The sequence below is a fragment of the Crocuta crocuta genome, unplaced genomic scaffold, assembly GCF_008692635.1.
Source record: "Crocuta crocuta isolate KB4526 unplaced genomic scaffold, BGI_CrCroc_1.0 scaffold219, whole genome shotgun sequence".
In the NCBI taxonomy this organism is placed as follows: domain Eukaryota; kingdom Metazoa; phylum Chordata; class Mammalia; order Carnivora; family Hyaenidae; genus Crocuta; species Crocuta crocuta.
The window spans coordinates 581,598-593,774 of NW_027551572.1; the positions used below are offsets into that span (position 1 = coordinate 581,598).

A 12,177-nucleotide genomic window follows, 5' to 3' on the forward strand; every position below is an offset into this window, starting at 1 on the left:
AAATAATCATAATCATTATGATTTTTGTCTTAGGAGAGTGAGTCGCTTGGTTAGCAAGATTGTGGTTGGTAGTAGAACACGTTAAGAAAAGGGTGTATAAACTATCTCTGTAAAGCAGTTAAAGAAAGAAAAAAAGAAACTTGGAAATTAATTTTAAGAAGTAAATGTGTCAAAATACAATGGGTTGAAATAATCATTTACCTATAACAGGTAATATATAACATTTTCTCTTTTCTATGCTTCAGATAAATATCTGCCATTTTTTCTTTGGCCTCAATGAAATAAGGCTGTGCAGCAGTAACGTTCCGAAGCATGCTTAACGCTCGCTCAACATCTCCTTGGGCCAGAGCTAGGTCTGCATTAGCAATAGTAACACGCAACTCTTCAGATGTCCCAGAGAATTCATGGATGGCATCTTGTAAAACTTTCACTGCCTCATGCTGTAAAGATGAAGTTAAAATAACATTCTTTCAAAACATTGAACAAATGACGTTAGAAATGAAGATTCTCTACTCATCCAGAATGAACAATAATTATAGCACAGTTATGATGAAATATTGACAAACTTCTGAAAAGTACAATAATTTAAAACTAAACTCAGAGACCAAATTCAGATGACAGTATAAATATTTTTTAGGTGCAAAGAGTTTTCGCCACTAGGACAATGGCAATGGCTACATAGGAGCTCCTGCTACTGTAATTTAATAAGCATTTTTCCAGCATTATAGTAACTCATTTAATTCTTTCAAAAACCCTCTAAAATAGTTGTTATCATTACTCACATCGTGCAGCAAGGAAAATGAAATTTGGAGAGTTAAGAAGCCATGGTCATTATCGCCCCCTTGACCGGATCCAGTCCACAAGCGCCCACTGAACCACATGGCCCCTCATCAGGTAGAAGATCACCTTATTCTCTAGGCCAGGACGGCAGTTCTGTTATATCTCAGCTGAATACATTACCTCCCTTTCAAATCTGTACCTCAGTGAAACTAAACTGTCTTTTAAGATTCATCTCAACTTTAGAGAATGTAAGACATTCTAATTTCAGAAATGTTAACATGTGAAAAAAAAACCAGTGCATTTCAGAATCAACTATCTGTGGTAGAACTGGTTCTTGTTATATATTTATGTTAATGTATTAGTGAAACAGAAATCATTTTGAGATTTGGCAAGTATCTAGACACAGCCTTCTTAATTTCCACTAAAATATGAAAATAGCTGATTAGCAACCGTTGAGATCTAAAACATGGATATAAATGATGTTAAGTTCTTCATTTTCTACAAGGCTTTAACTCCTCACTCAGAACTGCATGCTTGCCTGCTTCTCCTCTATTTATTATTATATTACTATATATTATATTAATTACATGACATACTATATTATATTATCGTATATATTAAGTATTTGATTTTGTGATTGCTTGTTCCTCTTATTTTCTCAACTATTAGAACTTCAGGTTGGTACTTTCATTTCATTCCAGTAGTATTTGTGTGCACATGTACATACATGAATGTGCACGTGTGTGAGTCCTTTCAGGAATTCACAGAAGAACTATATCATATTATTACCTTTCATGGTAGTCGAGTTAATCACACATTATATTGTTATATACATTATATGATGTTAATATAATATATATTAATATAGCATATATTAAATTACATTTTTACTCATAATATATTACACATATATTATTATATTGCCTGGTAACTAATATAAGTACACTGATACCAAAGGTCATCCAGGTGCAAATTACATTTAACTCCAGAGGCTTGCAGAAAGGCCATGATCTGGTTCAAAGCAATGAGAAATAAATATCCTAAACTTTACCATTTGGCCAAGAAAACAATTTTAGCTTTTCTATTTCCTACTAATATGTATACTTGAATAACAAAGTTCAGAGCTGAACTACTGAAATACAACTTAACTTACCTGTTCTCCATTTAAGCGGTGAACTTCTACCAACTCGAGAAAGATTGATAAACGATGGTTTGCATCAACTTCAGTTTTTCCATATTTTGATTTTGAGGAAGTTCCAGTTCTCCTCATTCCTGGTAAACTCATTGCCATGTGTAGAGTTTTAATTGCTTCTGCTATTTCTCCCATTTTCTTTTGTGACTGAGCTTTTATCAAATGATATAAAGGGTATTCTCTCACCTGAAAAAATAACATTCAGAAATACTTCCTTCGAGTTTACCTACAACATCAGCACACAAATTACAATTCACCAAACATTAAAATAACAGAATCTCTGAGGACAGTCAGTCTGTGATTATATACCTGAGGTCTACTTCTACCGTCTTACTAATTTTCTGATCATTTACTGTGTGACATCAGATTCAGGGAACCTGCCATTACCTAGCATCCTCCCGGATGACAAAAGAGGTGATTAAGGGCTTTTACTATGATAGAAAATACTTTTTAAAAAGGCTAGCAAATAAATTCTTTTAAAAAATCTTTTTTAATGCTTACTTTATTTTTGAGAGGGAGAGAGCGAGCGAGCATGAGTGCAGGGAGGGGCAGAGAGAGAGAGGAAGACACAGAATCTGAAGCAGGCCCCAGGCTCTGTGTCAGCCAGAGCCCGACACATGGCTCAAACCCATGAACCATGAGATCATGCCCTGAGCTGAAGTCAGACGCTTAACCAACTGAGCCACCCAGATGCCCCAAGGCTAGCAAATATATTCTAAGAAATTTAGTTTTCAGGAAGGTCATTTATCTGGGACTTCTAGTACTGATAGATATAAAGTCATTAGATTTCTAGAAACACAGTTTTTTCCATTTCTTTTCTTTTTTAATTTTAAGATTAAAAATTTCAGAACATTTTAGTCAAACTTGGTTTTACCCATACTACCCTGAAACCTGTAGCAATGAAGCTCCTATCTTTATTTTGGTTATCCAAAGTGTTTATAGAAAAAAATAAAAGAATGACGAAATGAATGAAGGAGTCAAAGGAAGGAGGTGATCCAGAATGAAGTGATGTGGCAGCCATCTAATGTCTAGGATGCCTACAAACCTCTTTGAGGCTGTAGCTCTAAGCCTTAGCTAGGCATCACATTTTTTGATGGGCTTTGTGTAAATTTACTCATGCTTCTGTTCTTCTCCCTGAGATTTCAATTTCTTGGGACGGGGTTCTGGCACTGGGGTCATAATGTACCACCAATCTTGAGAACTAGTGACCTAAGAGGCAGGCAGCGCCTTCTGCAAATCCTGCATTATCCAGTCCACTGAAGGGTCCCCACATAATAGGGCTCAAGACCCTGTGAACCAAAGCAAAAGTCTGAAGAGCTCCTCCATAATTCCAGGTAGTCATGAACCTATGATTTTCCCTAACGCTTAGGGATATAGGATGTAACACAGAATATCTTGGACAGAAATCGAGTATGTTTATATCCTCAAACCATACACGAACTTTCAAAATGACTAGGTGTTCCTTGATGATGACTCTAAAAAGAGGTTATTAAAGCCACAATCCAAAAAGAAAAAAGCAGTAAAATAAAATTCTTACACATAAAAATATTTGGCACAATGCTCTATAGCTCACAATTATTTTTATACATATCTATTATTGCACTTAATGCTCACTATAATTGTAGGGTGTTATTATATGAATTTTATGGAAAAGCAAACAGGTTCGAGAGAGATAAGTGGGAAAACCAGACACTGACCCCCAGGTCTTCTGTGGCCAAGTCCATAAGGTTTTTTAATTACACCATAGCTGCCTCCATGTTTTCTCCCACTGCTTGTGAATCCAAACTTGTTTCCATTGAAAATACATTTATTAGCAAAACATATAGGCAAAAATACAAAATAGCTGAATATGTAAACATCTGCTAAAGGTTCAAGGAGGGTGATATGTCCTATGCCACCTGAATTTGGAATACTTACCTTAAAATTATAGCTCAGACAAAGTTCAAGTGACTGAGAACACAGTTTGAATTTTTCCTGAGACAAATAAACCTGAGCTATCAGGAGGTGAGCATCTGCGTAAGAAGGATTGTGCTCTAAGCAATGCTGCAGGTTATTATAAGCTGCTTCAATGTCACCTAATGAGAGAAACAAAGCACTGTAATTCAAGTGGTTAAGAGATAGAGATGTGAGAGAGAAGAGGGTCATGAGGAGTTTATGGAGAGTTCTAGTATTTAAACTTAAAGTCCTCTCTTCATAAGGCAGTGTCACCTCTACCTGCACCCGGTAGCTAGCGCTAGCCTCCTTCTAGTCTTCAGGAAAGAATATACCTGTACGTCAGGCCAGTCATAAGGAGGAAGCCAGGGAAAAGCTGTGAATGGATCAGGGTCCATCACCATTGTTACTGAGAGTACTATAAATATGCCTTTATTTATTTTCCTGATCAAAAAATTTTTTACTTACAATTTCAATGCAGTAAGTTTTGCAAAACATAGATATTTAAATAGCTAGAATCTGTAGTGTCCCTTACGTTAACAAAGAAAATCTTGCCTTGTAATCATTCTTGGCTAGAAATTTTATCACTGTATACAGAACAAAAAAAGCATAAGGATATATCAAGACATTCAGAGATATGAGCTATTGATTTAATATGCCTTTAAATGCCAACTGAGGGGCGCCTGAGTGGCTTAGTCGGTTAAGCGTCCGACTTTCGCTTAGGTCATGATCTCGCGGTTCATGGGTTCGAGCCCCGCGTCGGGCTCTGTGCTGACTGCCGCTCAGAGCCTGGAGCCTGTTTCAGTCTGTGACTCCCTCTCTCTCTGACCCTCCCCTGCTCACGCTGTTTCTCTCTCTCTCTCTCTCTCTCCTAGAAATAAATAAAACATTAAAAAAAATTATTAAAAAAAATGTTTAAAAAAATAAATGCCAACTGAAATAGTCAATGTTTTCAACACACATCCTCTGTACAGCTGGGGGTCTTAGATGGAAGAAATGATCAAAATTAAAGTGACAAAAATGGCAGAATCTGTTAGGCTTGGGCCGGTAGATAGGGCAGAAAGAGGCCCTTCAGAGAAGGAAGGGCATGAACTCTAGGTCCTAGAAGAACTTTCTAGTGATATAACTTACAGTGATCTGCCCAAAGCCTTCTCATAGACTGGCTTTAAGTAAGGGTAGGAGCCCAACTCCCCCTTCAACCTTGCTCGGAGCATAGGGGAAGGGCAAGCGCTAAATTACTCTCTGTTCCATTACCCTCCTTAACCTTACCTGATACGTCAACAGACCTTAACCTTACCTGATACCTCAATAGACCAAACTAAAGCTTACAGTTAGGGCTTCCAGTTCGCAAAGGCCCAACCTACCAATGACAGAATCAACTTTAACAGAAAACAGTTTTCTCAGAGACAGGGGATTTATAGACAAGTAACTGGCTGAGGATGCGCAATAACTTATTAAACATAGTATCAAAATTTGTCAGCCAACCATCAAAACATCAAACATAATAAATAATTTTGGATTATTTTTTTTTGTTGTGGTATGATCTAACACTCAAGAATTGAAGAGACAGGAAAGGAAATGGGAAGGTTATGTACAATAACCTGGTGTGCAAATTACCACCCCCATAATCTATTACGGAGTAGAAGAATTAAGGAGACAACCTGAAGGTTATTGCTAAGGGGGAAAGTACATAGGAAAAGGATCAGGATTTACAAATGACAGACTGAAGAATATGAGGACTGTATGAATAACTGAGATCAGAATTTTCATTGTTTTGTTTAAGGGTGATGAGGGGAAAAGATGTATGGAGTTAGTATTTAGAAGATCATTACATATTTAAAAATGAGAAATGGGTAATCACTGTTGGGGAAAATAGCTATATATACAAAGACATTTTTATCTAAGAATAGCCCAATTTCCCTTAAGGAGAAAATGGAAGACATTTCTGTCCTGCATGTATCTGTTTTGTTAGGGTCTTGCATAATACAGAATTTGGCTGGCCTTTGTCCCAGGTTCCTGGGGAGAAGTCTCGAAATCGTAGAATAAGCCCTAGATAGCTTACATTAAGGATATGACTCAGTGGGGACTACATCTGCCAGAAAGACCATGTACTTAGAGGGTTGGGACTTTGAACCATGCTTTCTACCTGGACTGGGGAGCAAGATCCTGGAGATGGAGTTCAATCATGTGCCCAACGACTGAATCTGTGCCTATCTAATGAAACTCTAATAAAAACTCTAAACCTGAGGCGAGTTTCCCTGGCTATTCATGTTCTTTACGTATCGTCATATGCACATGTGTTGGGAAGTTTATGTGTGAACTCTACAGTGAACAATGGCAGCTTCACATTTGGGACCCTTCCTTACCCCACCCTATGCATCTCTCTCTTTTGCTGGTTTGGATTAGTATCTTTTTTGCTAAACTAAAACTCTAATCGTAAGTAATTTCCTCAGTTCCATGAGTCACTCTAGCGAATGTGAAGCTGAGGAGTCATAGAAACCCCAAATCTGTACTCAGCTAGTCAGTAGTTCAGATGGTTTTGGCAGTCTCTGAACTTGTGGCTCGTGTGTGTGCCTCTGACCTGTGAAGACTGGTGCAACATCAGGTAGTTCTGAGGCAATTATCAGGATACTGTTATTTGGACACATGCCAGCATTACTTCAAATGATTTAAGGCTGATCTTTTTAAAAATGGTGTCAATCTATGAGACTTTCGTTTCCAGAGACTGTGGCAAGTAAGTATTACTCTATTGAGACTGATTTATATCAAAGTGTTTAAAAAATTCATCACAGAACTCAAAGTCCCAGTTTAATCACCTGGCAGATAATACTGTTTCAACTGAGAGGGAAGCAGAACTATAATGCGGCTCAACAGTAGAACTGAATCAGAAGACGGTATTATAGAGCCACTTCTTACATCCAGAGTATTTTAGAGATACGAGCTTTTAAGATCACCTAGTTCTTTTTTTAACAGTTAAAACTGAGGTCCAAAAAATTACTAAAGTCAATCTTCTCTCTCCATTACATACAAGAAATAATTGTTTACGGTAATACCTTTAAGTTGGTTTGTACTCTTTTATGATTTTACACTCTGAATTTACTTTGTGTGGCAATTCATCTAGCAAAGGTACAAAAATATAAGCACCAAAGGACAGTCTATTATGTGTTTAGTCACACACCTGTTTGTGTCCTAAAAAACTAAGGCTATATATCTGAGGTTATTTTTTTTTAGGTACACATAATCACAGAAACTAAGCAGGAATTAATCAACACACTTCATAAAGGCCTGAAACCTGGTAAACTTTGCATCTGGCTGTACCAATGAGGCAACTACAGATTAACGGCTGTGAGTCCTTACTGCCATCTAAGTACCATCTGATGGATTTTTTTTTTTGATTTATTTCTGAGAGGGAGAGAGAGAGAGTGTGTGAGCAGACGAGGGTCAGAGAGAGGGAGACACAGAATCTGAAGCAGGCTCCAGGCTCTGAGCTGGCAGTCAGCACAGAGCCTGACGTGGGACTTGAACCCACGAACCGTGAGATCATGACCTGAGCCTAAGTTGGACGCTTAACCGACTGAGCCACCCAGGCGCCCCTCTGATGGGCTTTTTTTCTAAGTGGTACAACTGCTTTTTCCCGGCAATTCACTTGAACAACAAAAGTTCATAGTGATTTATAAAAAATTAAATACAAAAGAATTTCATGCAATTTTATTTTGGATTAAAATTATTTGTGCACAAGTAAATGCTATTTTATGTGACTATTCTCCAAATATGTGGAGTACTTAATTTACCCTGTTTTTTTTTTTTTTATCAACATCAGAATAAAAAGGTTAATTTAAGTGTTTATGTTATATTCTACCTGATAAATATTTCACTTTCGCTATCAGGAAGACGGCTTGCAGTAGACCTGGTACAGTTCTTACTGTGGTCTCCAGGATTGAGGCACAACGTCTGAGAAGTGGAGAAAGAGGTTGACCGGGACTTGCAGGCTTAACAAAACAAATGAGCACATCATTTTATAAATCTGTGTTAGTATTTGGCTAAAAGTGAACACACATATTAAATTTTAGTGTAACTAGCAAAACTATGTATTTTCCCAAAATTTCTCTTATTCTCTTTTTGCAATAGTATCATGACTAGTGCTAACTTATCCCCCTGGGATCTGTGAACAGACCATGTAAAGAATGGCCTTTATTCAGCAAAATAGTTATGAAAGTGTTACATAGTTACTGATTTGAGAACATGAAAGGAGTGTATTTGTCCAAAAACTTTCAAGGAAACACATTCAAAGGAAAGATAACTGAGAGGCAGAATTTCTTGCTGGAAATGACAGTCAAGGCAATGTAGTTCTAATTTCAGATCTGCCTATGATTTACTCAGTTCAGTAACTTGCATTACCCTGTAGAATACTGTAAGATCAGTTTCTAGAAAATTATTATTATTACTTTTTCCCAATAGAAGTCAGAAGGTAGAACACACTTATGTGTATTACACCAAATGTCTCACACCTTCACATTCTCTGCTTCTCTGTTTGGCATGTTAAAGGTTTAGTAAGAATTTTTTTCTCTTTTTATTAATACACAGTGAATACAGTCACTAAAACAGTATTAGAATATTTGTTTATTGTTTTAATGGCTGTCTACCCAACCAATCTTTATCCAAGGGTTACCCACTAACAAGTAAGAAATGTGATATTAGTTTAAATATCAAATGTTAATTCTCCCTGCTTTGACCTACTAACGCTGCTTCCTTAATTTGAAAAATAATCTTCCTCTTCATCCTCCTACACTCCATACATATATACTTTTTTTTAAGTTTATTTTTTTAATTTATTTTGAGAGAGAGATAGAGAGCAAGTGGAGAAGAGGCAGAGAGGAAGAGAGAGAATCTGAAGCAGGCTCCACACCATCAGCGTAGAGCCCCACGCGAGGCTCAAACTCACCAACAGTGAGATCATGACCTGAGCTAAAGTCAAGAGACCGACCCTTAACTGACTGAGCCACGCAGGCGCCCCTCCACACGTATATACTGTTAACTAGAATACAGGGTCTTACTGACAATCACTCCTACAATGAGACGTTATTGCTGAAAAGAAACTACCACATCTCTTCACTATGTTGAGTCACAAAAAAATGTGCACTCAAAAAGTATTTCAAAGTATGACTATTGGTGCCTAGAATGCATCAACTTCTTTAAATTTCTACAACACTTATAATCCATGTAATAAAATTCAGCCTCCTACGTTATCTTATACAATTCCAAAGTAGTTCCATGTTTTGTTTTGCTTCTTTTAGAGGGTTGGGGTCTTTACTTGCCTTGAAGATCAGAATTTCACACCCTTTTACATAGTAATGAACACAGAGTAAATTCTTCAATAGTATTTGTTTTTTCAGTGTAATTGGAAATAGTGACAGTATAGGTGATATAGATGGCAAAGTTCTTTGCCACCTGCTAAGAACTATTTATCAAGGACAACCATCGTTTTTACCGTAAACACTTTCAGGGTGAACTGTATGTGGACAATCTTTAAGATAACATCTGTTTGATTAAAAACAAAATATAAAAATGGCAAGGAACAGAACTGGAGAGGCAAGTCTGCCTTTCTGCTATTTCCCCAAGAAAAGAGCATTATGGATGTTCATTAGGTGCTACCATGCTGACACAGGTTATATTGGGGGAACACAAAATGTTCTGGACTAGGGACACAATGGCCACTCAACACATTATTTCTTGCTCCACCTACAGTTAATTCTTAGCACAGCTGCCACCGAAATCCTTTTTAAATTACTGAGTCAGATGATGCTCGAAACCCTCTGGTGGCTCCCCACTGTACTCAGAATTGATGCCTGGGGAGGGGCAACACCTGTAAGGCCCTACATGGGGCCTGTGACCTCCTCCTTACTCCATCCTTGTCACATCAGTCTCCTCGTGGCCTTTGGGCCACTGCACAACTGTTCCCTGTGCCTGAGACAATCTACACCATATCTCCACAGGAATGCCAAGTTTTTGTTCAACTTTTACCATCTTAATGAAGCCTAACTAGATCACCTCATTTAAAAGTATCACCTCACCCACCCTATTTCTTCTGAAATTTTCCAATTTCACCATATGATTGACTTGATTATATTATCTGTCTCCTCTTGCTAGTTATATATGCTTCAAGAGGACAAAGGCTGTAGTTTATTCTTTCACACCTGCTTCCCCGGCTCCCACCAGAGTCCTGGGTACTCTACACACATTGGGTGAATTCTGATTATTGCACGAGGACTGAAACATGCATTCTAACTCTAAGCAGCTGAAAACACATTATGACAGGGAAGACTTGGATCAACCCTATTCCAGAAGAGTTGATTTATTTTTATTTAAAGTTTATTTATTTGATATAGAGTATGAGAGGACAAACCAGGCAGGGGGGGAAGTAGGGCAGAGAGCGGGAGAGACAGAATCCCAAGCAGGCTCTGGACTGTCAGCACAGAGCCCGACGTGGGGCTCAGTCCCACGATCTGTGAATCATGACCTGAGCTGAAACCAAGAGCCAGACGCTTAACCAATTGAGCCACCCAGGTGCCCTCAGAAGGGTTAATTTGAAAAAAACATATATTAGGCAAGTTTGGAAAAAGACATAGTGATCAAAAAAAGTAGCATGGCTTCCCTAAAGAAAGGCCATTATCCCCATTTCCTTCTTAACACAATTATGGAAGCTGTAAATCCGGGAGAATGCTAAGAACTATGCTTTTAGCAATGAAGCATTTGATACTCCCTGTTATGATATTCCTGTGTTGAATCATGAGCTGAATATAATGTTAAGTCATCTGCTTACTGTCGTCATAAGAGAGTGCTGACTAATGCATCCACATCAATTTGGAAAGAACTGATAGTACAATAAAAGGCTCCGTCTTCAGTTCTACTCAGAGCCAGATAAGGCAGATGGTGGATGACAGTAAAGGTCTGTACAAAATAGATGACAATCAGGATCTAAAAGAATATAGTAATCTGGAGTTATGAGATGAGTATGAGGAGACGAAGTTGCATAGGGATGAATGTAAAGTCTACAGTTTGGTCCTAAGTTATAGTGAATAATAGATCAAAGGACTTTAGTTAACTATTAATTCAATAGGGGTCGATACATATAATATATATATATATATTATATAATATGATTCACAAAAGAAGCTAGAAGCTAGAAGAACATCTAGAATTAGGGAGGAAGAGGACCTGCCAAGGTCAAACCCATATCTGGAATAGTGATCCTAAGGAGAGCTTACTAACAGAAGAAAGTCTATCCTCAGGCCCATGAGCAGTGTTCTAGCTATGTCACATAAAAATAAATGGCTAGAAACCTGGACGTGTTTAGGGAGAACATGAGAACTAACTTCTAAAATCTGAAGGTCTGTTTCATGCATGAGGAATGATCCTTGCTTTGGCTAAGTAACTGGACTTCCCCTGCGTCATTTCAGAGAGCAGAGGGATGACCAGGACACGGGGGAAATTTTTTTTAACACAAAGTTAAGTCTGACTTAGCCTAGGGAATGCAGGCTAACAGTCATAGTTACACAGTGAGAACTGCATTTTTGAGTGCACGCAGAGGTTGGATGGGCCTGTAATGAAGATGCTATGGAGTAAATTCAAACATCACATGCATGTCTGAATTAAACGACTTCTAATATTTCTCCTGAACTGAAGATTTTAACATTCTATGAACTACAAGTGAATATTTATAAACCAATACATTTATTATTTGATAGCAGCCACTAGTATAAATATCCTGATTTAAAAACTATTTCAGCTAATATAGATACGAATCCTACTGTTGTAAGATGCGGATATAATCTAATATGTGAAAGATGATTTATTATCACATTCCATAAAATATCGTGTAAATGATGTTGTAATATTTTCATTGAAAAAAAGTCCCAGAATTACTTACTTGCATTGGGCAGAAATTCAGATATTCTGTAATAATTTCTAGTAAGAAATCAGGATTTAAGTTCTCAAAATACTGTATGCCAAGTGGTAAATCTTCTAAATGTGAAAAATGAGTGTCCAGAACATCATTTAACATATTAACAACTTCTTCTTGTCGCTTATTTTTCTTCATAGCAAGAATTGCATGTAAATAAGTTAATTCCTAAAAATTAAACAGTTGTCATTAATTCTCCCATTCAGTTGGAAAGCCATTTATTTCTACTTAGATTTCCAATGTATATGAAGTGTTATTTATGTGCAATATTTATTCAAATTTAAGTATTAGCGTGGACTCTTCTACAAGATTA

The 12,177-nt window shown here is 37.3% G+C and overlaps 1 protein-coding gene across 1 annotated transcript in view; it reads right to left on the reverse strand.

Moving 5' to 3' along the window:
- TTC21B (tetratricopeptide repeat domain 21B) overlaps positions 1-12,177 on the reverse strand; it is a 79,347-nt gene that overhangs the window by 44,343 nt on the left and 22,827 nt on the right. Inside the window, exons 11-15 of the mRNA XM_077751170.1 lie at positions 11,832-12,032; positions 7,764-7,893; positions 3,890-4,047; positions 1,934-2,158; positions 202-440 (exon numbers count right to left, since the gene is read on the reverse strand). Of these exons, the coding sequence (XP_077607296.1) occupies positions 202-440; positions 1,934-2,158; positions 3,890-4,047; positions 7,764-7,893; positions 11,832-12,032 (953 nt within the window). The remainder of the gene's footprint in view (positions 1-201; positions 441-1,933; positions 2,159-3,889; positions 4,048-7,763; positions 7,894-11,831; positions 12,033-12,177) is intronic.